General features: G+C 39.9%; 1 protein-coding gene across 9 annotated transcripts in view; it reads left to right on the top strand.

Annotated features, from left to right (window-relative positions):
• The window catches only part of SEMA5A (semaphorin 5A), a 644,602-nt gene that overhangs the window by 169,523 nt on the left and 447,747 nt on the right, over nucleotides 1-27,332 (top strand). For all 9 annotated transcript variants that reach the window (XM_065546091.2, XM_065546089.2, XM_073993139.1 and 6 more), the window contains exon 3: nucleotides 1,166-1,366. Coding sequence is in view for 5 of the 9 variants with exons in the window: in XM_065546089.2 (XP_065402161.1) it covers nucleotides 1,243-1,366 (124 nt within the window). In the remaining 4 variants the exon portion in view is untranslated. The remainder of the gene's footprint in view (nucleotides 1-1,165; nucleotides 1,367-27,332) is intronic.

The raw sequence follows: 27,332 nt of genomic DNA, 5'->3' as shown, positions 1-27,332 counted from the left end.
GGTACATTATTGTGATAATGGCCTTATTAATATTAGTAAGATCTTCTAACATTAGTATACTACGGTAGCTTGTCGCCTGAAAATAAAGACCTCACACCTTAGTGTAGTTTGCCTTCCAAATCTTAACCTACTCTGTAAGCTCTTCCCAATGATTCCCTTTAAATTTCCTGGATCGAGTATGGTACACCATTCCTAAAACATGTTGCATACCTCTTCCTCTTGCCCCTCCAATGTGCCTTTTCATTCTCTTCCCTGGGGATGGAATGTCATTCTAGAAACCTCCATCTGTTGAAATCCTCCTTATCCTCCAGCATTACACTCAGATTTGAGCCCCTCCATGGACCCGTCATAGATCCTTCTCTGTAGCAGTCGCACTCTCCCTTGACTCCCACAGCACTCCCGTTCTTTTTAAGATTTGCTAACAGCTTGGATCATAGTTATTTTTACAGGCTTATATTACTTTAATGCTTGTTAATCATTTAAATTGTTCATAATCTTTAAAGTTTCCCGGCATAGTACTTTTATTTCACCCAGTAGGTGCTCGATATAGATTTTGTTTGATTCACACTTGATCTCTAGCCAGATACTTTGCAGGCAGATTATCTACAATTTTAAAAGGTTATCCTGCGTCACAAAATACAGAATTTAGCAAATCGTGATGATTTTTTAAAGTTGCGTAGCATAATATTCATCAGTTTATTGGTAAAAGACAATGGCCATGGCCTTCTTAAAAATAAGTCTTTTAAATGTTAAAAAGGGATGGGCAGGTATTTGTAGGGTTTCCACATATAGACCTGTGTTTGCGCAAAGGGTTAGGACAGGTGGCCAAGGGAAATCCAGCCAATCCCATCTATTAATCTACATTCCTTAGGAGTGAGTGTGATGACAGTACTGCTTAAGCTTGAGCATTTCTCGTTTAAAACAAATGGGCTATATCATGCAATCATGGGGAGAATGAGAGGTCTGTATTGAGATACACACACTCACGCATGTATTCATACAGCCTGGGATATGACGTAGACAAAATATGCTGGTCTGAGCCCTCCAAGCTCTCCTCTAGCTCAACAAAGTGTAACCTTAATGTTAGTGAGGGAGTTTTACCAGAAGACCACCCACCGGAAAATGAACTCATGGTCGTCTGATTCTTCTCTTTTGTGTGTTTTAGGCACTTTCCACACATGAGGGGAAGAAGAGCTTCTGTTTAGAAGACACGAGCCCAGAGTCAGAGGCCCCTTGCCCACCATGAAGGGAACCTGTGTTATAGCATGGCTGTTCTCAAGCCTGGGGCTATGGAGACTCGCCCGCCCAGAGGCACAGGGTACGACTCAGTGCCAGAGAGCTGAGCACCCAGTCATCTCCTATAAAGGTAAGGGACCAGCAAGCACTGAATGCAAAGCCGTCATCTAAAGGCACATTCTGTATTTAGTGATAGAAGATAATAGAGCAACACAAATGCTGTATAATCCAGTGATTCTGGTTTTAGACATAGTTTAAAATAAAGGTAAAAATACAAAAACCTCTATCATTAGAATTTCATATCCAGAAACTGATCACTACCTCAAGAGGGATCTAAGACAGGGATTACCAAGGTAAAAAATCTCATTGTTTCTGTTCACCTTTATTTAACAGGTACTGCAGGCCTCCTAAGTGTTTGAACCAAAGGATAAAAATGTGACCATAACAATAACAACAAAACTAAGGAAAGCCTAAAATTTTTCACTGTGACATTTTCCTGCAATGCGTTAGTCTAGCCACAAACTTACCCCTTTGTTTCTATCTAGCATTGCATGGCAGCAGAATTGATTTAATGCCCCACGTATCTCTATGGATTGGTGGGATTACATAATTAATCTGTATATCCACTCATTTATTCTTTTATTCATTGAAATTTATTTAAGGTCCTTCACATCCGGGCACTCAAGCATTCAGAGTGGAAAAGAAAATAGACTTTGTCGCATTCATGGCCCATCCCCATCCTTTTTCATCTCAATTTCCACTCATGCTTCATCTCACATCCACTAAATTATTTTGGAGGAAATTTAAAAAAAATCAAATAATTTTATCCATTAGATTTCAGTTTATAATACTCAAAGATAAGAAATTCAGTACCATTATCACAACAAACAAACAAACAAACAATAAATGATTTCATGACATCATCAAGCACCCAGTGGGCATTGCGAGATCTTTCATGGGTTCATAAATACTTTGGCATCTTTTGGCCACTTAAGTCAAATCAGAATTTAAGTGAATTCCACCCACTGCCATTGGTTGGTATATTTCTTGAGTCTCTTTTAATATTTTACTTTTATTTCATACCCTTTGCAAATTACAGAAACCAAGTTCTTTGTCCTGGACAGTTTCCCACAGTCTGGAGTTTGCTCATCGCATTCTGATTGTGTGGTTCAAATATTCCTTTTTCCAAAGAGGTCTGTAAATTCCTAGTAATCTCAAGACACCTGCTGAGATCCAGGTTTGGATGTTTTTGTCTTGACTATATCATGGGTAGTGCTGTGTACTTCCTTCAGGAGGCAGAGCATATCCAGCTGGGAAATGATCAGTCATTGATGATCAGTGCCTCAATCTACTGATTCACCGATGAGTACACAACTGGGATTTTCTCATTTTATTATTTTGCTTGTTTAGTGGTTAGAACACTTCTATATAAACTGTATTTCCTTCCTAGCTATTTGAATATCCTGAAGGTACACTTTATGCAGGAAAGTCAAAATAAATGGTCCCCGCCCCCCACCCATTTATACTTTTATTTTTTAAAAATATACAAATATGTTGGTTCTTTAATATCCCAGAGGTCATTCATTTGTCATCCAAAGGGGATGGATAAGATGTTATGTTTGCCTTTTTCTTATTTTGATTATTAGAATTATTATTAATACACTAATTTTTACATATTTGATGGATTTTAATCCATGTAGCTTACATCCTTGTACACGGTGAAGTGGTAGCATTTTAAGCCCAGAGTAACCTCTTGAGAGTGGCTTCTGGATTCTTCTGACTCCATCCAAGTCATCTTTGAGAGCTTCTTTGCTCTCTGGGTGTCAAGATGTTCCTATTCCTTTTACCTATTTCTTTCCGTAGATCTGGGAATCGCTCATTTCTGGATGCTTTGAGCACCAAACGTGCCCACAGGTCTTCTCAGTGGACAGTGCTAAGAAAAGCATTTTAAAAATATACCATGAACTTCTCCTGGTACTTACAATTCATCTCCAGGACTCTAGGGTCTTTGTTAACCTTTCCCATCTCAGTGTTTATTTCTTCCTTGCACAAAATCTCAAGTCTCTGCAGACCAACCTAATTATTTATTTGCCTTTTTCCTTTAGTATACACTCAGTCATTTTAGAATAACAGCTCCATGCAACCCTAGTTGTTTTTGATTATTGAAAAATCTTTAAAATGACTTTTTTCTCTGTTTTTTTTTTTTTTTTTTTGTCCTCACAGTAAATATTTCACTGGAAAATTCTAGCAAAATTACTGCTTTAAAATCAGTAGAAATAATTTCTTTCTGTGTGGTTATGGCACCAACCCAAGACCCAGTTACTATCATTTGTTTAATTTTTCTATTGATTTTTAGAAATTCTTAAAATTGACATTAAGTTTTTATGCAGTGTTTCAAAGTCAAATTATTGAAGCAAAAGGTGTTCAAAGGAATCTGACTTCACTTCCTCTTTTCTTGATCCTATTCTAGAGCTCTTTATGCATTTAGCTATTTACCTATATTTTATGGGTTAGGCTACTTTTGTAATAGAAGCAAAGCAACACACACACACACATACAAATATATATTTATATTATCTTTTCTTAGATGAAAGGTGGCTATTATATAGACTTGTCTCTGTGTAGCATTATTTTAACCTAATGGTATATGCTGGAGCCTACTCTCTAGTAGAGATTTATGTCATTCTTTTTTTTTTTTTTTTGTAGCTACATAGCTTCCCCTATGTGATGAGCCCTAACCTAATCAAAAACTCCTTATTGAGAGATGCTTAGGTTATTTTCTGTCATTTGTGACCATGGATAGTGTTTCAGTGAGTAGTGCCTCCTGTAAACATTATTTAATATTTTTGCAAGTGTACCGTTGAATGAGATTATTAGAATTGGGATTTCTGAGCCAAAGGGTGAATGCGTATGTGGTTTTGGAAATGTTGCCCAATTCTCTTTCATAGAGGTTGCGCCACTGTGCATTGTAGTTGCCCTGGATATGAATACCTGTTTCTCTGCCGCCTTTCCTGCAGAGTACAACATCAGGCTTTGGGATTTGGACAAAACTCAATGCATAAATGGCATCTCAGTGTATTTTTATTTGCATGTTTTTAATTCGGAGTGAACATTCAATGAGCATTTAGGAGAAGCCTGTTGTGTACAGGGTCTTTGCTAGATATTGAGGAGATCAAGAAGATGCTCAGTTCCTATTAAAAGGGTTTAGACTATTTCTAGCAATGGGAACCAAAAGGGCCATTGCATAACATTCTGTGAAGGGTCCTAACAGGTGCCTGCCTATGTTGTGTGCTGCACAGCCTAGGAGAGGGGGCTCTAAGCCCACATCCTGGGCTGTAGGATGGTGGTTGAGGAAGGTTTCTAGGATGAAGCCATGCCAGAGTTGCATCCCAAGTGATTGTTAGAAGGTGTTTACAAAATTTGTGAAAGGAGAAGTTTCCATGGAGAGGAAAAGAGCAAGTGATAAGCCCTGAAGTGTGAGAGGAAACGCTGCAGGTCCTGGCAAGCCTCACGTACAGGAAGTCAGGACATCTTATTTTAAGATATGGAGGAGGAGGTAGAGGGCATGAGGCTCACATGGCAAGTGGGGATTCAGAGGTGCCTGGCATTGGAAGGCATCTAAACAAGTTTATCCTCTATCTGGAGGATGACAACGTGCTCTCAGGAACAGCCCATTCTGAGGCTGCTACTGAGACCAACGGGAGGAGGAACTGCATTAAGGGAAGGGAGGCAGAAATGTAGAGAAGAGGTGGATTCTGGAAATTGGAAAGGAGTGTGGTTGAGGATTCAGTAGATGCAGAGCAGGAGCAAGGAGAAAGCCCTGACTGCAATCCCCACATTCTTGGCTGTTGATTCCATATAGAATCAAGAAGAGAAAGCAGATATGAGGGGTGTGGTGATTTTAGATGGAAAAGGCTGAGTTCCTGTGAGCCACCAGATGGAATTATCTAGTTGAGAGCAAGCCTTCCTGAGAACCAAGAAAGGGGATATTTTCAAGAGGGCGGTGTCCAGCAGAGCGTGAGATACTGCAGAGTGTTCAAGGCAGGTGTGTGCCAGAAGGAAGAGTGACACACTTGTCCTGGTTTTCCCAGGACTTTCCTGGTTGCTTCTGTTCTGGAAAAGCCAGGACAATTGGTCACTCTGAGAAATTCTGTCAGCAGCACTGTATTAGCTGCTTAGGGCTGCTGTAACAAATTACTACACACTAGATGGCTTAAAACAACCTAATTGTCTCTTCTCACATTTCTGAAGGCCAGAGTCCAAAATTACGGTGTTTGAAGGTCTGTGTTCTCTCTGAAGGCTCTAGAGAAGAACCATTCTCTGCTTCCTCCTAGCTTCTCATGGTTGTCAGCAATGTTTGGCATTCCTTGGCTTGTGGATGCATCACTCCAGTCTCTTAGTCTGTAGTCTCATGGTATCCTCCCTCTGTGTCCCTGTCTTTTTGTCTTCTCTTTTTATAAGGACATAAGTCATGTTGAACTTAGGGCAAACCCTAATCCAGTATGAGCTCATCTTAAACAATTCATCTGCAAAGGTGCTGTTGCCAAATATGGTCACATTCAGAGGTACCTGTGGTTAGGACTTCAGTATATCTTCTGGGAGGACACATAAAAGGCAGCATTTATCAGAGCAGTTTCACCGCAGGGTTGGAGGAAGAAACCGGATGGTGATGTGTGTGGGGATACATCGAAGGTTAGGGATGATATGATAGATATAAGGAGAGAAGAACTCATGTCAGCCATGCAGGGACATAGGGCACAACTTTTAAAAGAGCATGACTTAACCATCCTCAAATGGTGATGGGAAGGAACAAGGTGAAGGAAGAGGCTAAAGAGAGAGGAGGGGGGAGATGATTGTTTAAGCAGAGACCCCGGTGCTGTAGGAGGGGATAGCAACTGGGAACAGGTGCCCAGTTAAGTTATAGGAAGCCAACTCCACCTCCAGTGAGCCTGGAGGGCAGGAGGCCAAAGCACCCAGGATGCAGGAAAGCTGGTGGGTGGGGGTGGATGCAGGAGAGGAAGGAGTTCCTGAGGATCTCTGTCTTGGCTGAAGAGGAGTAGGTAGGTCCCAGGCCAAGAGAACAGGGCCTTAGAAAGGAAGTGCTTCTCTGAGGAGAGAATAAAACTATTTTTCACACACACACACAAAATGTCGTGTGATGTTATGGGCCCACTCAGGCCTTGAAATGGCTCATGTTACAGCTGAACAAGTGGCCTCCGCAACTCCCCGTGAACACTTTTTTGTAAGGCACCATTCCAAGAAACTTTGAGAAAGCAGGATGAGATACTGACCGGGGAAAATAAAGGAAGAACCAGATAATCTTGACTTAAAATTCTGATTTCCATGCATGTTTAAAATACCATGATTTAATATTATGCACTGGAGGCTACTGATGAAGAACTGGATGCTAACAGAATGTCTTCATGGAACTTAGCATGTTCTGTCACAGTCTTGATCTGATTTACCTGGCTAGGCAGAAGATGCTGGTATAATCTTTTTTTTTCCAGCGTCTGTGAAGTATTTGCCACTGCAGGCTCCTCCTGTCTAGTGGAGTTCATTGCACAACACACTTTTACAACTTGCTGTGTTTGCAAGGTTACTTGCTTGACTGTATTTTCTGGAGTATTTATCCCTGATTGTGCAGTGGCTGCTAAAACACCCTGACCCATTACAGACGCACCGTTCAGAAATATGTCCTTGTCATTTGCTCAAATGTCTATTCCAATAAAGAGTGAAAAAAATTGTGACCCTTCAAGACAGCGTGTTTCTCAGCATGCTTACTGATTCTCAAAACCATCTCTGAAATTAGTTTTAAATGTTTAATGTCTACTTAAGGCGATGTGCCATATTCTGCTTTTGTTTGTTTATTGATTAAAGTTTACTCAGTATGCTGGCTATTTAGAGAGCAAGCTCCTGTTATAGGAATTGGTCTGTGGGAAGCGATTTCACATTATTCACAAAGAAAGACCACCAGTGATGTGAGTCATGCTGTACTTTGCTTGGGTCCTTCATATGACTGATTTGGAGGCCTTTCTTCAGGCTCTTAGCTGGCAGCATTTAGCATTAATGCCTAAGATTACTCCTGCCTGCAGAATCAGGCAGGGCCCTATTGATTTCCATTCCCAGGTCCCAGCGATCTTTATCTTTAACTCCTTGATGTTCTTGTAGAGTGTCCTCCTACTTATGGGTTTATTGATTGGCCTGAGAATTGTTCTGAAACTCATGGAAGAGCTGCATGGACTCATGATAGAGGATTTGCAACATTTAGCTCCAGTGCCTTGGGAAAGGCATGGAGGGAATTGAGATGACTGCTCCAGCTTGGGTCATCACCGGGACTGGGCTGGGGGTTGCACTTGGTTTTCTGCTGCTTCCCTAAGGATCTTGGATTTTAACAGCTGCCTTTATCCCCATATATAGTCTAAGGTGATTGAAAAAGCAGTGACTGAAAGTGACCAATTAGGATTTTAAACTTGGGTTTTATTCCCGTATCACAGTATGAATGATTATTTTTTCATGGATCCTATATTTTCCTTTCAAAACGTATCATTATATGACGTTATATTTATGTGTGTGTTGCACGCATTGCTTTGTTAAATGTTGACAGGAAGAATATGTGATATGTTTTGTAACTCTGAGTTGGCTCTTTTTCACATTCACTCACTGTGCCCCCAGCCCCTCTCCCAGTCTAAGGAAGCTCTTTCTGCCCTTCTCGAATGTGGCCATGTGTACATTACATGTTGTCATCATAACTGCCTTTCTTACCTGTTTTCCGGCCTCCTGTCACTCTTCCCTTGACCCCTGTGCTGTCCTTGGGCCACTGGCATTGTTCAACCTGCCATCTGCTTCTTCTGTGGCTGGAGAAGGCGTAACATGGGCAGTGTCAAGCACAACAAACTGTAACCTCTCAGAAAATGAGGGAATGCTGGATGAGTGAATGAGATGTTTCTGTGCTAGGCTCCATGTGTGTCCACAGCTCCATGTGTGTGACATGACTCCACGCATGTGTGTCTCATGGCTCCATGCATGTGCCGTGGTCCCATGGGTCTCTCACAGCTACATGCATGTCTCATGGCTCCATGCTTGTCTGTGATTCCATGCAGATCCCACAGCTCCAGGCATATCCATGTCTTTATGTGTGTCCATGTATCCCTGCATATCCCCATCCCTCCATGTGTGTCCACGGTTCCAGGCATGTTCACAACTCCATGTATGTATGTCCCATGGCTCCCTGTGTGTCCCATGGTTCCACACATATCCCATGGTTCCACGCATGTCCACATATCCTTTCTTGCCCCATGGCTCCATGCGTGTCCCACAGTTCCATGTGTGTCCATGGCTCCATGAGTATCCCATGGCTCCATGCATGTCTCATGATGCTCTGTTTCCTCTCTGGGTTTTGGCTGTCTGGTGTCTAATGCACCAAGCAGTTGTGCGGAGTCATGGTACTGGCTGAGTTTAGCCTCTTCATTAGGATACAGCAACCTCATTGTCAGAGGAGGGGCTGCAGTAGAGGATTCCTTGAGTCCCTCTGAGATTCCAGAGGTTTCTGAGTCTGAATATATAAATCTTGGGTAAAATTGCTTCCAGTATCTCTCTGTTCATCTAGTCTCAGATCTACCACTCTGACCTTTAGAAATCATAAATGTGTGTGATTGCATGATAATGTCCTACTTTCTCCAAGGAGGAATTAAGAACATTTATTTTAATTAGAAACAGATAGCATGACATTATTTTTAATATTTAGTTTTAATATTTTCATATGAATCTGATTAACATATAGGAAGACACTGCTAATTGTTGAAAACTCTCTTGAACTCAACATTTTCTCTGTAAACTAAAATTTACATAAACCAAGTGTGATCTTCACTTGTTTCACTATAGAATATGACTTATCCTCCTAAGAGTTTACTTGGGGAGGAAACGTGTTGTTATGGATCCTTAAATATCCTTTGTTCCGTGAATAATTTGTCTTTTCATTGTCATGCACATGACTGGATGTTTTATGTGATATAATGTCAAAATCATATTGGCAAAATATTCTAATCTATTTGCAAAGGAACCAGCTAAGGTATAACCACATTGCCTGCTTTTTACATTAAAAAATGCATTTGGGGATACGTTTCTGATTTTAAAGTCTGTTGTCAGTTTTCTATCTGGAGAAATGAAATATTTTTAAAAAACCACTTTTCAATCCTGTAATCTAGGTATGTAATGATTATTCAGGAGTGCACAGAGATATTAGGAGAAAATGCTGCATGTAACCACTCTAAGTTATTAACAAAGAGAATTGGTTTTAATATGTAGACTGGGCTTTAATGTTGTTATTGATCTTTGGCTCATGAGAGCTGAGAGGGTCCCTGTTGTGCATTTTTATAAGCAATAATTAGACTCTGATGAAAATGGTTTATTGAGTTTTGAAAGTTATTAATAACTTTCAAGTTAGTTTTGCATTCTAGGGCCACTAATTAAATAATTTTTTAAGATTGAATATTTATATTTTATCTTCAGGTAAAATTTCAGTTGTTTTTTGGTTGATTTGTCTCAACAGGGAGATAGTTTTTATTATTTTAAGTCTTTGAGTGGATTGCTTTATAAGTAAAGTTGTGCAATGTGATTGAGTTAACACTGGGAATAAGAATTTGTAAAGTTAGAATCCTGATTTAAAAGAGTGTTTCCATTTGGCCTCAAATGGTACGTTATTGTATTTTATTTATCTTTAAGTATATTCTAATCTTTCTAAACATTAAATAGGCAATTCATCTATTTCTCATACTGAAGGTAGATAAAAATCCCTATCTTATGTACAGAGGAAGAGTTGGAGATTAAATGTGGGGTGAGTAACGTTTTAATTAGGCAGTATTTTTCTTGGATTATGTTCTCCTGTCTTCTCTTTATATCAAAACAAGGTAAGCCACCTTGGTTACATTTGGGAGACAAAGCTTATGCCATCTGCAGCGGACAGCAATGGTGGTATCTCTCTGTTACCAGCACAACAACAACAAAAGAGTGCATTAAGGTTTCCAAATATTATTTAATTTAGTTTTTGATTTAATCAACACTTTAAATTTGTATTTTCTTGAATCTTTTTTATGATTGACTATAGAGGGGCTGGGAGGTAATCTCTAGCTTTAGGTGGAATTATTCTTTATCTTTTGCTCTCCCAATTCCTTCATATGACCCAGGGGCAAGTCTAATCACACATGTTCCATGAGTGAGACAGTGTTCTTATTCACAATGAAGGGCCCTGCCAGACTCATGCTGTCATCCACAGTGATGTTGTGTGCTAAAGCACCAAAATGAATGGATTCCTCTAATCCCCACTGTAAAAAGTCGGGGTAACAATATTTGACCCATCCTACCCTGAAAATACATCTAGGTATGCCTTAGAGAGGCTCTAAACCCTGTTAACTAAAATCAATGAAGCAAGACCCTGACGCCAGGAACAGCTGAGCAGAGTGCTCATGGCAGCTCTCAGAGGTGATTAATGATTGTCATTCTCATTTGTATGTTTGATTTTTTGTGCCACTCAATTCTCTGGCTTCAGCACACAGCATTACTTATTTAAAGATGAAAGCAGAGGTCCAGTTCATTAATAATTTACTCGATATTTATTAAGTGCTTATTATGTGCCAGAAATTGTTTTAGTTACTAGGGTTACCCCAGAAAGTAAAACAGAAATAAATCCTGGCCCACACTGAGTTTACATTTTATTAGGAGAATCAGATAATAATAAGATATAGACATGTAGTAGAATTGGTTACATAGTGATAGGGTTGAGGAAAAATAAAAGGCAGGGAATGGGTTAAGTGAAGGAAGGGGTTCGCAACTTTCATCATGATAACGAGGTATGCTTCTAAGCTCCACCGCTGCCTTTTCTTTTTAGTTTGTTATGCAGGGAAATGCTGGAAGACCTACACTACAAGAACTCAAAACAATGATGTAACTGCATGAGGAAAACTATAAGGCAATGAACAGAAAGCAGAGATCAGAAATAGGCCCACATATACATATATATTGTCAATTAACTTTTAATGAAGAGGCTATGGTAAATCAATGAGGAAATGATAGTCTTCAACAAGTAGTACTGGAAAAATTGTACATCTCTCTGCAAAAAGTAAACTCTAAATATTGCTTCACACAATATACAACAATTAACTGATAGGGATGATAGACCTAAGGTTAAGAGCAAAAATTTAAAAACTTGTGGAAGGAAACATATAAGAAACATTTCCAAAAGTTTGGATTAGGAAAGATTCTTTGTTTTTTTATTTTTATTTTTATTTTTATTTTTTTGAGACAGAGTCTCGCTCTGTCGCCCAGGCTAGAGTGCAGTGGCAGGATCTCAGCTCACTGCAAGCTCCGCCTCCTGGGTTTATGCCATTCTCCTGCCTCAGCCTCCCGAGTAGCTAGGACTACAGGCGCCCGCCACCTCGCCTGGCTAGTTTTTTGTATTTTTTAGTAGAGACGGGGTTTCACCATGTTAGCCAGGATGGTCTCGATCTCCTGACCTCGTGATCTGCCCATCTCGGCCTCCCAAAGTGCTGGGATTACAGTCTTGAGCCACCACACCCAGCCTAGATTTTTAGCTAGAATATGAAAAGCACATACCAGAAAATTTGATAAATTGGACCACATTCAAAATGGAAAGCATTTTCTCTTCGAAGACACCATTAAGAAAATGGATAAGCAAGCCATACACTGTGTGGGAATATTTGTGAAATATTTGATATACATACACACAAAGAGAGCGATACACACATTTACCATATGTATATGTGGTCTTGTGCCCAGCATATATAAAGTCTTAAACTTAAGAAAACAATCTAATTTTTAAAAAATGGACTAGAGATTTAGACATACAACTGCATTATGAGATACCTCCACACACACTGTAGACTGACTAAAATTAGAAAGGCTGACAATACCAAGTGTTGGCAAGGATATGGTACAACTGGACCACTTGTTTTTTTGTTAATAATGCAGGATGATGATGCATTGATAATTCAGCCACTTTGGAAATGTGACATTTCTTCAAAAGTTACACATATACTTACAGTAAGTCCCAAAAAATCCACTCCTAGGTATTTTCCCAAGAGTAATATAATATTGAATAATGTCTACAGAAAGATTGTATCCAAGGGTTTATAGAAGCTTTATTCTTAAAAACTCCAAACTGGAAACAACCCAAAACTTCATCAATGGAAATGGACAAATTAATTATGTAAAATGGAGAACTATTGGGCAATAAAAAGGAAATAAACTACAAATACAGAGACCGAGCTGGATGAATCTCAGAGTATCATGCTAAATGAAAGATTCTAGATACAAAAGACTATGTATTCATTATCTCATTAGGTGACATTCTATGGAAGATAGAACTGTAGCAGCAGAATACCTATTAATGGCTGCCTGGATACAGGGTCAAGGAGGAAATTGACTGCAAGGTATATGAGAGATTATTTGAGTTGCTGCAAATATTTTATATCAAGATGAAGAGGTGGTGACAGGTTTTATACATTTGTTAAAAGTCATTAAATTTTACATTTAAATGAGTAAATATTATTCTATCTAAATGGCACCTCTATGAAGCTAATTTTAAAAATTATGTTAGTCCCAACTCAAATGAAGATTCATAAACTTGTCAAGAGTGTCGAATCTAGCAATCATATTGCTTTAGAAATAGCCTGAGTTTGTTAAGATACAAAGCCACATCTTCTTGAGCATCAAGTCCAAGCATTATGCGAGAACTTTACAATGCGAAAGATAATTCTGAATAATATGTTATGTAAGATTTAATAAGACCTAGGTGTGTGTATGTATGTGTACATGTTTCAGCAGAATACTTAAAATCCAAGATTATCTTTAATGAAAATCCACCATAGACTGTGATTTAGTCCATTTTGCATTACTGTAAAGGAATACCTGAGAGTGGGTAATTTATAAAGACAAGAGGTTTATTTGGCTAACAGTTCTGCAGGCTGTACAAGCATGGCAACAACATCTGCTTGACTTCTGGTGAGGCCTCAGGAAGCTTTTACTCATGGCAGAAGGTGAAGGGGGTGTGGGCATATCACATGCCAAGAGTGGGAGCAAGAGAGACAGGGCAGATGTCCCAGATTCTTTTTTAACAACCTAGATGTTACATGAACTCATTACGGCAAAGAGGGCACCAAATCATTCATGAGGGGTCTTCTCCCATGTCCCAAACACAGCTCACTAGGCCCCACCTTCAACATTGGGGATCACATGCCAACATGAGATTTGGAGAGAAGAAACAACCAGACTATTTCAGACTGTTTTATCAGTAAAGTTTTCCTCCCGAAGTTATTTTAAGGGCTAAGTTCATGTTAACTTGGCATAAGAAAGCTAATTTATTTAACTCCCAAAGGCAGTCTTCGGAGGAAAATTTCTGATGTATGCATGCTTTCAGAAGGTGCCATGACATTTGAGAATTGTTGATTTTCAGATGCTTTTGAATTTAAGTGATAAAAATACTTTTTGAAATTAATAGATATTATATTACCATGCAGAGGAAATGAGAGAGATACATATTTAGCCTGAGTAGCTTTTGTAGTAATGCATGCAATTCTTCTTTTACCCTTTCAGGGTGAGTTTTCTATAGGTGATCCTTCCCTTCTTCCTGTTCCTATAATTAGAAACAGAACAATAAGCGAACTCATGGCTATAAAGCAGTGCTGACCAATAGAACTTTCTATGATAATAGAAATGCTCATATTCTGTACTGACAAATATGGTAGCCATTAGCCATGTATAGCTGTTGAGGATTGAAATGTTACTTCTAAAGTAATAAATTTTAATTGTATTTAATTTTAATTAGTTAAATGTAGTCATCTATTGCCAGTGTCTACCAAATTGGATAGCACAATTATAGACCTTTGCCTTCCAGCACTACTTAATGAATATCGATGTAGGCTGTTCTACTCAGAGACTCATGTGCCTTGACCTCCTCTCTGAGTCAAATTTTTTAGAAAGCATCATGGTTCATGTTTAAAGAATACTAGACTGGGAAAGGAAACCTGTGCAATTGTTGCGACACTGCTGTTAACTGCTTCTTTGATGTATAGAAAATCTCCTATTGTCTTCTATTTTGATCTCAATTTTTTCAAGTGAAAAATGAGCCTATAGGGCTATTATATCTAAGGTTCCTAACACATTGATTCTATTGCTCTTGAATCTAGGGAAACAAAGGAACATAAGGGACATTTGGGACATTCTTTATCTCTTCAGGAAAATTCCCTCCTTCATCCTCAAACGACAACACAATAGAATTCTTTATTGAATTCTTTATTTGCAAGAGCAAAATACAAATGGAGATTTCTGTTGACATTATTGACACTGACATTTTTATCACAAGCATTTAGTAGGAAAAAATCAATATATTTTATTTCAAGGATGGTTTGACCTCTAATTTGCATACATTTCCACAATTAATTATCATATAAAGAGATTACAGCCATGTTCCAATTGAGAATTCCATTGAGAATTTGCACTGCTTCACTGCCTAGAAGCAAATGATTCAGAGATGAAATATTAACATATATGTTTTAAGTCATCAATGCAGTAAAGTTTAGAAACCCTTACTCCAAAAGCTCACTGGCTATTAAGCTAGAATATCCATTAGAAATATTTTGACTTCAGGTAATAGATAGATAGTCTAATAGTGGTTTATATCATAAGGATGTTCATTGTCTCCTGACTAGATGCAAAGAATAAGCAGTGCAGGGCTGGTTCAGAGCTCAGCAGCGGCAGCAAGGACCCAAGTGCTGTCGTTTTGCTCAGTCATCCTCACGGGGTTGGCTCTTGCCCTTGGTTTTTATTTCATGTTAGGATGGCTGCTGGCAGTGTTCAGAGACAGGCAGTAGTGGGAGGGTGGGGGTAACTGGCTTCTTTGCTCTCTGCTTAGTATCAGAAATCAACAACAAAAGCCAAATCTTACATAGAAGCCATGTGCAGAATTGTTTGCATATGAATGGCCAGAGCTATTTGTGTGGCTGCCTCTAGGTGTAATTGAAAAGGAAGTGTCTGCCAAGGGGGAATGGAAAAAACCACTATTTAACTCCTGAGTCCAGCAGGCCTGGGACCAGGATTAGGTGAGTGAGGAACTCGTCTTGGGTACACTATTTAAATGGTGCTGAAACACTGAGTAATCAAGAGAAATAATATACTAATTCAATATTTTAAAAAGGTATATGAATGCAAAAAATCAAACAATGATGAACAGCACTCTAGATTTTAAATAAAGACAGGATCAGTACAGTCTCTTGCGGAGCCCCTTTGGGGCTCCAGGGTCTTTATTCAAAATGTTGATGGTGTGCTCATCCTGGAGTTTTGCATTAATTTAGACCTTTAAAAATTATATTAAAGTACTATTTATCTTGATTACTGAATTTTTTCATATCCCCTGAAATTTTACACTGCAAACAAGGTACTTACTAGCCTTGCCCATGCTCCAGCCCTGATTGTTGAACAAAATCAGGTTCTGTCAGCAAGGAAGGTCTGTACTAGGATAGTTTAGCGTGTCTCCTCAGCTGTGTTGTCAGTTCTGTATCTTTTCTAATGCATCTGCCCACAGAAATGGGTATCCTTATATATGTGTCATGGAATATGTCTGTCTCTGCTGTGATAAAACCCTGAATAAATGTATACTCCATCTTCTGCTTTCCATAGGGCTCTTTCTGAACAATGAGTACTCAATACATGTTTTATTGAATAACTGAACAGAAACTCTTCTGACAAGAAACAGAAAACCCTTGCAAATTATTCCCAATCAAATCTGAGATACAAAGAAGAAAATAAATTAATTCCTCATTTTATGTATTTTTTTGTATTTTAGAAGACATTTTATTGAATGACTTGAAATTTAAAAATATGATGCACAACAGGTTTGGAGGAATGGAAGGATGTGTTGGTGCTTTTTATGCCTTTTGAGATGAGCAATGGAAATTTGATTCTCTTTGGGAATAGCTAAGTATGTTTTCAAATAACTTACGTTATAAAATTGTAGAAATTATAATTAAAAATTATGAAAGCTAGTGCAGAATAATTTGTCCTTAAAATTTTAATCTCACTATGTCTCTGGTCTGATTAAATAATATTCTATATTGATAAGCTGTTTATTTGAAACCTCTTAAGCTTTTTTCTCCTCAAGAAGCATGATAAAAGCAAGCCATCTCTCATTGGGAAAAGCTTTAAAATTCTATTAGGATATTCCTTCTGAATACTAGCTATGCTCCTTCAGTGAAAATATTATATGAAAAGAATTTCATCTAGACCTGTGAAGCCTGACTTATATAGATATGTAGTAGGAATTACATTCAGGGCTATCAACTAAGTTTGTATTAAGGGCCAAATGCATTATTCACACCATTTATAAGATATAGTTCTTCACTCTCAAAGGTGTCTGCACAAAATTGTTCAATGTCTTCTCTGATTTAATTCAGATTTTGAAAGCTCATGTGACCTTCTAGAACTTCTCTCACTCAGGCAATTTGCTTTTGACCCATTCCTGCCCCACCATATAATTATGACTAGTCTTTGGAATTTAGGGGAAAGAAAGAAAGAACATATGGAAATAATAAATTGACATAGTTGGTTGTTGAAGATGCCTGCTATAAGAAAAATTAACTTAGCAAGGAAAGAAACAGTGGGAAGATTATAGTGAACTTCGCATGTGTTTATCATTACTATACTTATTTCAGACTTCCCCTTCCTTCTGAGCCAAATTTGAGCCCTCCAGGTTTCTTTAGCAACTTTTTTTTAAAGGAGCTAATGAAATATTGTGCTTCTCTCGTGAACATCCTGCCTCATTGCCTGCCTACTTCCATATGCCCCATGTTTTCTGGCCACTTGAGATGCCTTTTTATTCTATTTTATTTTTCTTTGATTTAGTCATGCCATTCCATGAACTGAAAATAGTTTTTGCTACAACTGAGCAACTGACCCTTGGCAGCTCTGAATCTCTTGACAGAACCGTGTAACTGATGTTTAGGGGAGGCAAGAAATATAGTTGGATAATATTCCATCTGTGGTATATTTTGTAATTCTCAAAGCCTCCAGTTTCCTTTACCTCCATAACTACGTGGAGCTTAGGTTGATATCACCAAGAATTTCACACTCTTAGTGAGAGAAGGATATCTCCCAAAGGATGTGTAATTCTATTATGCTGCAATGCTCTTTCTGTGACTTCAAGCCAAGTGAAAACATTCACTAGTTCTGGAGGTACTTTTCAGCCAGTCTCACCATGTGACCTTCTAGAACTTCTCTCACTCAGGCAATTTGCTTTTGACCCATTCCTGCCCCACCATGTAATTATGACCTCCCTTTCCTACTGCAGGAGGTGGGGGGTAGCAGCCATTCACTGTTTTAAGTGTAGATCCAGTATATGACCACATCTCCCTCCCTGCTCTGTTTGTTTTTTTCTTCTGTAGAACATTAAATGATTAGTGTGCATGGTTCAGACAGGAGCCATCTTCAGATGGAGTAAAACAGAAAAGATTATATCAGCGCTTTGCAATGATTTCCTGTGTGCTATATTTGCTCATGCACAGATTAGAAAGACTTATGCCTTTTATAGCCTGAGACCAAACTCCTCTGGTCACATAACCACACAAAGTAATGTCCGAAGAACCTAGCATGGTTATAAGATCTCATGAACAATTCTGCTTTTCTGAAATGTACTTTAGAGTCCTGGAATCTTTAATTACTGGATTTTCCTAACCCTGTTCGAAGAAATAAAAACTCAAAAGTAAAAAGTAAGATGCATTATAAATATTATGCTGAGATGAGGCAGTCCCTGAAAAATCCTGATCACTCGCTAGTGGCCAGGTGTGGTGCTGAATAGTTTCAGCCAGTCTGTTGTTTCTCATTTGGGCATTTGCAGATAGATGCTTTTGCACATAAAAAAATGAAACTTCTAGTTTAAGACTAAAGAGTTTCTGCTTTCAACTCAACTCCTAACCATAGAAATCATCTTACATTTGATATTCATCTAGCCAAGGGAACATGCTACAGAGGTTGGGAATTGTGTGGGCTGGGTTTCAAAACCATGGGCAAGTAGGTTAACTTTGTGTTCACTTGGGTTTTTATATCCTCTTTTTTTGGGATATAATTAATGGTTAAATAGTAGTTTAAATTATATTTTTAAATGCAGATGTAAAATTGAAAGGACGGACTTAAAACTACCTATCTTCCCTTAAGATTTAAAATGTTCATATTTATCAACATGAAAACACTGGAACAGCATTCAAACTAAGTGTCTCTGCCCACGTAGGGTTGGGAGTCTGTTAGGAGTTGGTCTATTTTGCGGATCTAGGGTCCAAATTCTGTCACTGATTGTTCTGCTGACGCGCTTAGTTCCATTCATTGTTTCATTAGTGTGTACCCTTTGCACACTACGTAGGGTAGTATTTCTAGTTACTCTGGAATTGAGGTGAAAACATAAAGAAGATAGTTCTTTTGTAAGATTTCCAGCAAAACAGTAGGCTGAGTTGATGGGATAGATCTCTTACCCTCATATAGTGGCACTAAAAAAATAGAGAACATCCCCAAAGCAAGAAAGGGACAGTTCCAGGGGACAGAAATAAAAAGAGAGGTCAAGTCTGGAATCCTCAGTAGGAACCCAAGTTGAAATGTCTCTGGGGGCTGGGGCTCATAAACATGCTCAGGGATGGGAGAAGCGGGTGAGGCTTGAGTCTGATGAGCAGGGAGGCCAGAAACTGAATCCAGAAGCCACAGTGAGCTGTTCTACCTGCAAAACAAAAACACAAAAAAACTGCAGATTCGCCCCTCAGGACGAGAAGACGAAGATGGTTGTGGATGGACGTTGTCTCATGAAGAAGACACTGCGCCTCTAGGTTCCCACGGGGCGCCCAAATAAGAACTTTCCTTGCCAGCAGGGTCCTGAACACCAAATCTTCGAGTTTGAGTGCGCCCTCTAGTGTTCATGCCCATGGCAGTGTTCTCCGTTCCCGGATTTGGGGCTCCTTGTAAACACAGCTTTTTGGTGATGGTGAACTCAAGTCAAAGGGTACACACTAATGAAACAATGAATGGGACTAAGCGTGTCAGCAGAGCAATCAGTGACAGAATTTGGATCCTAGATCCGTGAAATAGACCAACTCCCAACAGACTTGAAGGTGTTTAAAGAGATACATATGTAAAGAGCAATTACTTTTGCACCAACCTAGTAGCATCAATAAGGTCAGAGCAAGAAATCATGATGTGGATGAGAGAGAGTATAGATGTAGTGAGAAAGAGCATTATGAGGTGGAAGAAAATGCTGAGGAAATCTCTTAGAAGGTGATGCATGGAGAGGAACGGATTAACTCACATTTAAACCCAGAGTAAGACATTTATTGTTTATCTAGAACTCACAACATATAAACATATATGTGACTCAGTCCTACCTCACAGGAAAAATGGAGGTGCTGCTGGTATAATTTTCATCACTTTCCCTCCTTTCCGTATAACAGAACCATGTATTCGTCTTATTTTTAAGGAAGAAAGTAGGTGATGCTGCATAGACTTGAGTTTTTGTGGTGGTTGTTGTTTGTGTTTTTTTTTTTTGAGACAGAGTCTTGCTCTGTTGCCCAGGCTGGAGTGCAGTGGCATGATCTTGCCTCACTGCAACCTCTGCCTCCTGGGTTCAAGCGATTCTTGTGCCTCAGCCTTCCGAGTAGCTGGGATTACAGGTGCCCGCCACCTTGCCTGGCTAGTTTTCGTATTTTTAGTAGAGACAGGGTTTCACCATGTTGGCCAGGCTGGTCCCAAATTCTTGACCTCAGGTGATCTGCCTGCCTCAGCCTCCCAAAGTGCTGGGATATCAGGCATGTGCCACTGCAGCTGGCCAGACTTGAGTTTTTAAAGGGCAAGATTTCTGTCTTATTTATTTTTGTGCCCCAAACAAATACTTTATAGATCTTGGTGGAGAGAATGACTATATATTTAATCCTTTGCTGTTAAAGAACTTAATACTCTCTCCCCTAGGATGAAGAAGATAGAAAATCAGGCATTCAAAAGATAAATCATGGACTGATAAATAAAATTATAAAATGAAAAGAATCATTTGTGTTTCTTGCTTTTCCTGTCTTAGAGCTCTAGTTTTCTTGCATGAATAATGTAAGTAATAATATATGGCTTCAGGGATTTTTCAAGGATTCAGGAATGTGTACGTAAAATACCCACTGTGTTGCTCAGCCTAGTGCTGAGAATATTGTATGCACCCAGTGTGTACTCTTATGGGTGTCATTATTTTCATTGCTGTTTTATTATTTTCACCATCATCTGAAAAGGTATTTCCAAGAGTGTGTACTAAAGCTTCGTTTTCTTTTGTAAGCTATTGTATTGTTATAAAAAGCAAGGTACTGGACTTAATAAAAATTTATTTGCTTTGGGGGACACAATTGAGATAGTCCTTTCCTGCGTCTCTATCTCATAATCTACTCTCTCTTTAGAGTAGTATATATTTTCTCAATTATATATATTTTGAAAAACACCTTTACTGATTTTTACACTATTAAAAATGTCTCTTTTGTGATATCTATCAAATTTCTTAAGACTCTCACTGCTGTATTCCATCAGTGTCACCTACGGAATCAAATCCCATCCCTCTGGAGAACACTTGTATACATTATCTCCACAGGTGTGTGCATACCTGATGCTAACTTCTGATTAATGCACTAACAGTACAGATGAAGTAGGATGACCCACTGCAGAGGTTAATAGTGGTTCATCTAGTGAATAGTTCATTGAACTATGCAAGAGATTCAAAGGCTGTTGCTGAGAGATAATGTCACAGTTGAAATTCTTGTTTATCTTGAATTTAAAAACTAAACAAAACCATGTCTATATTTCTCATTGTATTTCTATAAAACAAGGATAACAAAAATTTTTAAATCTATTAGACAACCTTAGGAGAATCAACCTCCTAGTGTTGTCAGAGGAATAATTTTATCAGTGCAGTTCTGAATTCTAGGTCATTCTACCTCTTCTGCCCCAGTGGTTCTTAATCTTCAAAACTGGATGGACATTTTGCCTTTAAAGGATAATATTTTTTCATAGTTTTTTGTTTCTTTGTTTTTCCTCTGTAAGGAAATACTTATTTGAGAGTTATGCTAACCTGAATACTTGATTGCCTAACAAGTTAGCATGGAGTGGTGGCAAATATAAAGACGGGATTGATTGGAATTGGTTAAATTTTGGCTTAAAAAAAACCCGGCAAAATCAGCTGTAGAGGAATAGTTATTATAGGTACAAAAGTTACATCATGACCTTCAGGAAAGGAAGGACTGACTCATTTCAGATTCCCTAGATGTCTAACCTATCATCAACTCAGCTTCAGTTTGGTTATGCAAGGAAATTCCTTCTCTGGCCATTCCTTTACTCTGGCTACTATGTTATAAAGGGAATCTATTGGATAAAGACCAAGCCAGGCTAAGCATAGCAATGTCAAGTTCCAACAGTGCCTCACAATAGCAATCCAACAACAAATGCTTACTGAGTGCCTTACATACAGTATACCATTTAGTCTTTATAAAAGTTGTATAAAGTGACCATTTTCCCCCTTTTATATAGCTGAGGAAAAAAAAAACTAAGGAATTTAATTAACTTGTCCACGAACCCATGGTGCTTCTGGAACAGAGCAGAGGCTAGATTCCTGGCCTGTCACACTGCAAAGGCCAGGTTCTCATATTCTGCAGCCTCTAGCTGGTCGGGGGAGGAGCTGCTACTGTGGTGTTCCTGCCTTGTGTGCGTGTCTATGAGTGTGTGTGTCTGGTTTGGTTGCTGGTGCTGAGGATTGGGGGGCCTGCCTGAGAGCGGAAATGGGCTGAGTCCTAATTAACATGTATGTGCTCACCTTTTTCACTTTGAATTTTTCCATAGCCCCACATCCTACTATCTTTGCAAGAGGGCTCTGAACCAGTGCTTTGCTCCCTGAATCAAAAAGTTTTGAGGGAAAATTATCTCATCATGTACCTCAATGCCTCAATCTAGAGCCTCCTTTTCTAGATTCCAGGCATATTTATCATAGCATAGAGGACAGGTGTACTCCAAATGTAGTTCAAAGAACTCTCTCCTAGCATCCCAAGCTTTGTCTTATTTTCCAGCTTCATTTCTTTCAACATAGAGGGTGCACTGAATGACTCATGTTCATTCATTCATCAGTGTGTTTGACATTTATTCATTCAGTCACTCTTTGAACCCACATCCATTCATTCACTAAATCACATCTTTATCAAGTGCCCACATCAGGGCAGCTTTTGTGTTAGGCACTGGGAGTGTAGGACACAGCAGCGCACCTGCCATTTAGTGGAAAGATGGATGTGTCGACCGACAAATTGAACGCTGCAGCATAGGGCCTGAGAGGCAAGGTCTGGGCACTGTGTGCACAGGGAGGACCCTTCCTCTTGTTGAAGAAGATGTACAGAGAGGTTCTGTGGCAGCTGTCATCCCAGCTGGAGCCAGAATGACAGGTGTGGGGAAGCCAAAGGAGCTCTGGGTGGTCCCTGGACCAAAAGCACATGGGACAGCACTGAGAATGGGGTTGAAGGTAAAACGGAACCAGTGTGGTTCTTAGTGGCTTTGGTCTTATTGAGGTTGCATGTTAGAGATGCTGCCTGGAGCGCTCAGGCACCAAGGAACAGACTTGGCATAGACGGACAAGCAGTGATGGAATGAGAGGTATGGAGAGTACAAGCCAAAAGCAGTGGGGACAGAGGAAAGTGTGTTCTAGAAGCTGGAGCAGTAGGACTCTGAACACATGTTGGGGAAAGAATCACTGTTAGATACTCCAGATGATCCACTGTCTCAGTCTAGTGTGACAAAATTCAACAATCCCTCTTTCTTAATTGAATTTCAGCACTGGAAAATGCACTGCTCAGAATTCCTGTCCCAATAATGTTTGTTAAATAGCTGTAGTTTAAAGTGAGAGAGAATTTTGTCCCATAGTTATTCATCCATACTGTACGACATGACGTGGAGCTAAGTAAGTTTTGCCTTATATATCTTCAGACATGAAAGATACCAACGGCCCCTCATCTTCACATGGGGCTTTGGAGCACTCCTCTGTGTCCAGGAGAGGGGCCTCACCTGGGGCTTCCTGTCTTGAAGTTACCAGGTAAAGGTTAGCTTGTTGGATAACAGTTCCTCCAACCCTGTCTTGGCACTCTAATCCATTTAGTAGACTCAACATTTGCAGAGAGGCTTATCTGTATTCCCAGAGTTTGCAGTGATGCTGTCAGGGTCTCCTCTCCCTGGGTATTTTTAATGGAGTAATGTTTATGTTTGGGGAGGAACAAAAATAGAAATGTTTATAACTGGTGGGGGAAAAAAAGGAACAAATGCAAGTTGGAGTCATGGGCTTGGTCGGTTCTGTTTGTGAAAACAATTCTCGCTAATTATAGCCCTTCTAGAATGACAGCGTTATTATACTGACCATATGCAATTAACTTGACTTTTCTTCCTCTGTGTATGAAAATAGAATGCACTGCAGTTTTCCCCTCTCATATTCCTAAGCAAGGACTACACATCCTTTGGTGGACACAGTCCAGCTTGAGTCATTTTTTAAGGAGTTCTCAAATCTCTGTATGGCATTAAATTTAATAGGTCCAGTATATCAAAAATAGAATTATAATTATGAAAAGTCAGTTAAAAGGAGGGTGGATGGTAAAATGAAATGAGATTTTTAATGGCTTGCCAAGAGTTATAATTAATGAGATGGAGATTTGGCCATGCATGTGACCTTCAGGTAGGAAACAGTCAAAGCCCTGTGTGAATGGGCTCAGGAAGGAGAATGATTTTTTTCAGAAGGAAAGGGTTCTCCATGTCTTGCCAGCTGCTACATCCTCATCTTTCAGGGCTTTCTCTTGAAGTCGGGCTCAATGAATATGTTCAGGAGGCTGCTTGGTGTTCATATTAGGTGCATGAGAGTTTCACTGGAAGAGGCAAAGCTAGCAACATGGTGGAATCCTGGAAGAAAGGAGCTCTTACTTAGACAATAACTGCTTTATTTGATGGATCACTTGTAATTTTGCTCATAACACAGAGCTGCTTGTCATGACAATGTTAATTCGTGGGTATGATCTACTTCAGTATCTGTTTTGCACTGTGAATTTCTTTGAACCCTGGTTGCAAACAAAGAAAGAAGAAAATAAAACAAAAGCATGCTGGCTTGAATGCCTAATGCCATCCTGCTGCACAACTTCCTCACACACCACACGGGCTCCTGAGGCTATAAAAGTTGTTTTTGTCTGATTAAACACAAGTCCCTTTGAACTCGGTGGGGGTTCTTTTCCGCTTGCACTTTCTTGTAACTGTGTGCAGCCTTTTCTTTTTTTTTTTCTGGTTTGATTTGGAATCCAAAGTGTCTACAAGTTGGCCCACTCTACCTCCTTCATCCTTTTCTTAAAGCAAAAAATGTGTGTTATTGTAACATCTGTTACATTCCGTATCCTGAGGCACAGACAGGCAGAACTAAACACTCTTCACTTATGTGTGTGCACAAACATGCACACACCAACCCTTTCTTCTTCTAATATACAGAACATGGGTTGACTGGAAGGCAGAAGCAGATCAGAACAAATTATGTTCACAATTATGTTAGCAAACCATATAATCATAACCAACAGAACCTCAGTCTCTCAAGGTAACCCCCAGAGAAGAAATGCATCTTCAGTGGTGGCTGGGGACTTACCTGGGGCTATCAGCTCTCACTTCTGGGGAGAGAATTGAAGTGAAGGAGCAGGTTCCAATTTATATTGATGTCAGTAGAAACAGAATCCAATTGGGAAGTCCTTAAAAGCCTGTATGAAGATAAGGGATGTATCAGGGATGGCATTAAATAATCAAATTGATTCTAAGATCAAAATTGTCATAGCCATTCGCTCTGAAATTCTCCAGTGAACTATAGAGGTTGTAGATAGAGAGGAATTACCCTCCTAATACAGGGATGTGGGCTTTATTCATACATTTCTGCATGCATTCATTTGTTCTAATGCTGAAGACTCCATACATCTTTCTTCTAACTCTCAGTATGAGTGGCCATTTTCTTCTCTTTCTGTCATTCTTCGCCTTGATGTCCCCTCTAGCACCTTATTAAATGATATCTGTATGTTGAGGGCTACCAAACCTTTATCTTCTGCCCAGCCCCTTCTGAGCTCCAGAACTTCCCTGTTCCCACCTTACTCACATCTCCATTGCAATTTCTAGTGAAGACCTCCTCGTAGACATCCAGGAAAGAACTATTGGATTGTTCCCCAAATTTATTTTTTCTCCATCTCTCCTGTCTCAGAAATCACCCTGTGGACTGAGTTGTTCTAGTGAAAATCTTGGGTGTTATCCTCAGTTTCTCATGTTTCCTTATTTTCCTAATCAATTAGTTCAAAATGCTTCCTACATCTGCCCCCTTTCCTCCATCTCCTTCAGACCACTGTGGTCTATCCCATTTCCTGCATTCTCCATCCTCTGTAGACCATTCCCCACACTACAGTCCTAGGATTTTTTAAAAAATTGCCCCACAGCTCATGCCTCCTCCTCGACTGTTCCTTACATATACCTTGGCTTCCTAGTGCCATAGACAAGGGTTGGCAAAAACTATAGCCACAGGCTGAATCAGCTTCCCACTTGTCTTTGTGAGTATTGTCTTAGTGGAACCCAGCCACGCCCACTCTTGTCTGTGGCGACAACAGCAGAGTTGAGGAGTTATGACAGACTATATTCCCACAAAGCCTAAAATACTATCCAGACCTTTGCAGCAAGTTTGCCAACCTCTCCTGTAGAATAAAATCCAAAGCTTTTTACCTCTACTTGCAAGATAATGCATGCACTGGCCCTATCTCCCTCACACCTCTCCTCTCCTGTCTCTTGTTACACTCCTGTCCTGCTTCTCTTTTTTTTTTTTTTTTTTTTGAGACGGAGTCTTGCTCTGTAGCCCGGGCTGGAGTGCAGTGGCCGGATCTCAGCTCACTGCAAGCTCCGCCTCCCGGGTTTACGCCATTCTCCTGCCTCAGCCTCCGGAGTAGCTGGGACTACAGGCACCCGCCACCTCGCCCGGCTAGTTTTTTTTTTTTTTTGTATTTTTAGTAGAGACGGGGTTTCACGGTGTTAGCCAGGATGGTCTCGATCTCCTGACCTCGTGATCCGCCCGTCTCGGCCTCCCAAAGTGCTGGGATTACAGGCTTGAGCCACCGCGCCCGGCCCTGTCCTGCTTCTCTTGCTCAGATTTTCCCTGGATCATCATCACCTTGGGGCCTTTCCCCAGACAACTCCCTCTCCTGGAATGCCCTTTGCCAAGACCTCTATGTGGCTTTTTCTTGTCATTCCAGTCTCAACTTAAATGTTACCCGCACAGAGTGGCCTTCCTCGCAGACTCTACCATGTTGCTCTAAGTCACAGTCTACAAAGTCACTCTGTTTTATTGACATCATGGCACTGATTGCTTATTTCATTGATTCTGCCTCTCTCATTAGGATAAGCAGTTAATGAGAGGAACAGCCTTCTCTGCTGGTTTTCCTGCGGTGTCTGTAGTGTCTACAGCGGGACCAGGCGCAGAGTAGGTACGCATGTGCCGCACGAAGGCCTGAATGAACGAACAGCTGTCACGTGCCTGGAGGCAGACAGTCTAGTGAAGAACATTAATGGGGTCAAGCAAATAATTAAAGTTCACCATGACAAACACTGAAAACTGGGCCCACAGCAGGAAGGGTCTCTGAAGCTGTTTGGCACACATCAGGAAATTAGAATATAAACATGTCCAGAAAAATTGAAAACAAGATTAGAAATGTGACTGTAACGTTGAATTCACAACCTTCTCCCAGGAAGTCAGTGGGGCCGTAAATACGGCTTCTAGTTTGTCCACGTGATGGCTTCGTCCCTCGCTGGGAAACAAGAGTGACTATTATACCCCTTGGCTTATGGGTCTTGGCAGGTTAGTACCTTGAAATGAAACTATGAAGAGATTCGCCAAAATAAACCAAAAAGGGCAAAGCCAACGGAAGGGTATTTATTTTCCTCATTGCCTTGCGAACCTGTCTTTGCAGAGGCTGGTGATTTGGAGGTGTGGCATGCTGAGCTCTCTGGGG

The sequence above is a fragment of the Macaca fascicularis genome, chromosome 6 (assembly GCF_037993035.2).
Source record: "Macaca fascicularis isolate 582-1 chromosome 6, T2T-MFA8v1.1".
NCBI classification, from domain to species: Eukaryota; Metazoa; Chordata; class Mammalia; order Primates; family Cercopithecidae; genus Macaca; species Macaca fascicularis.
This window is presented reverse-complemented; position numbering and strand designations above follow the sequence as displayed.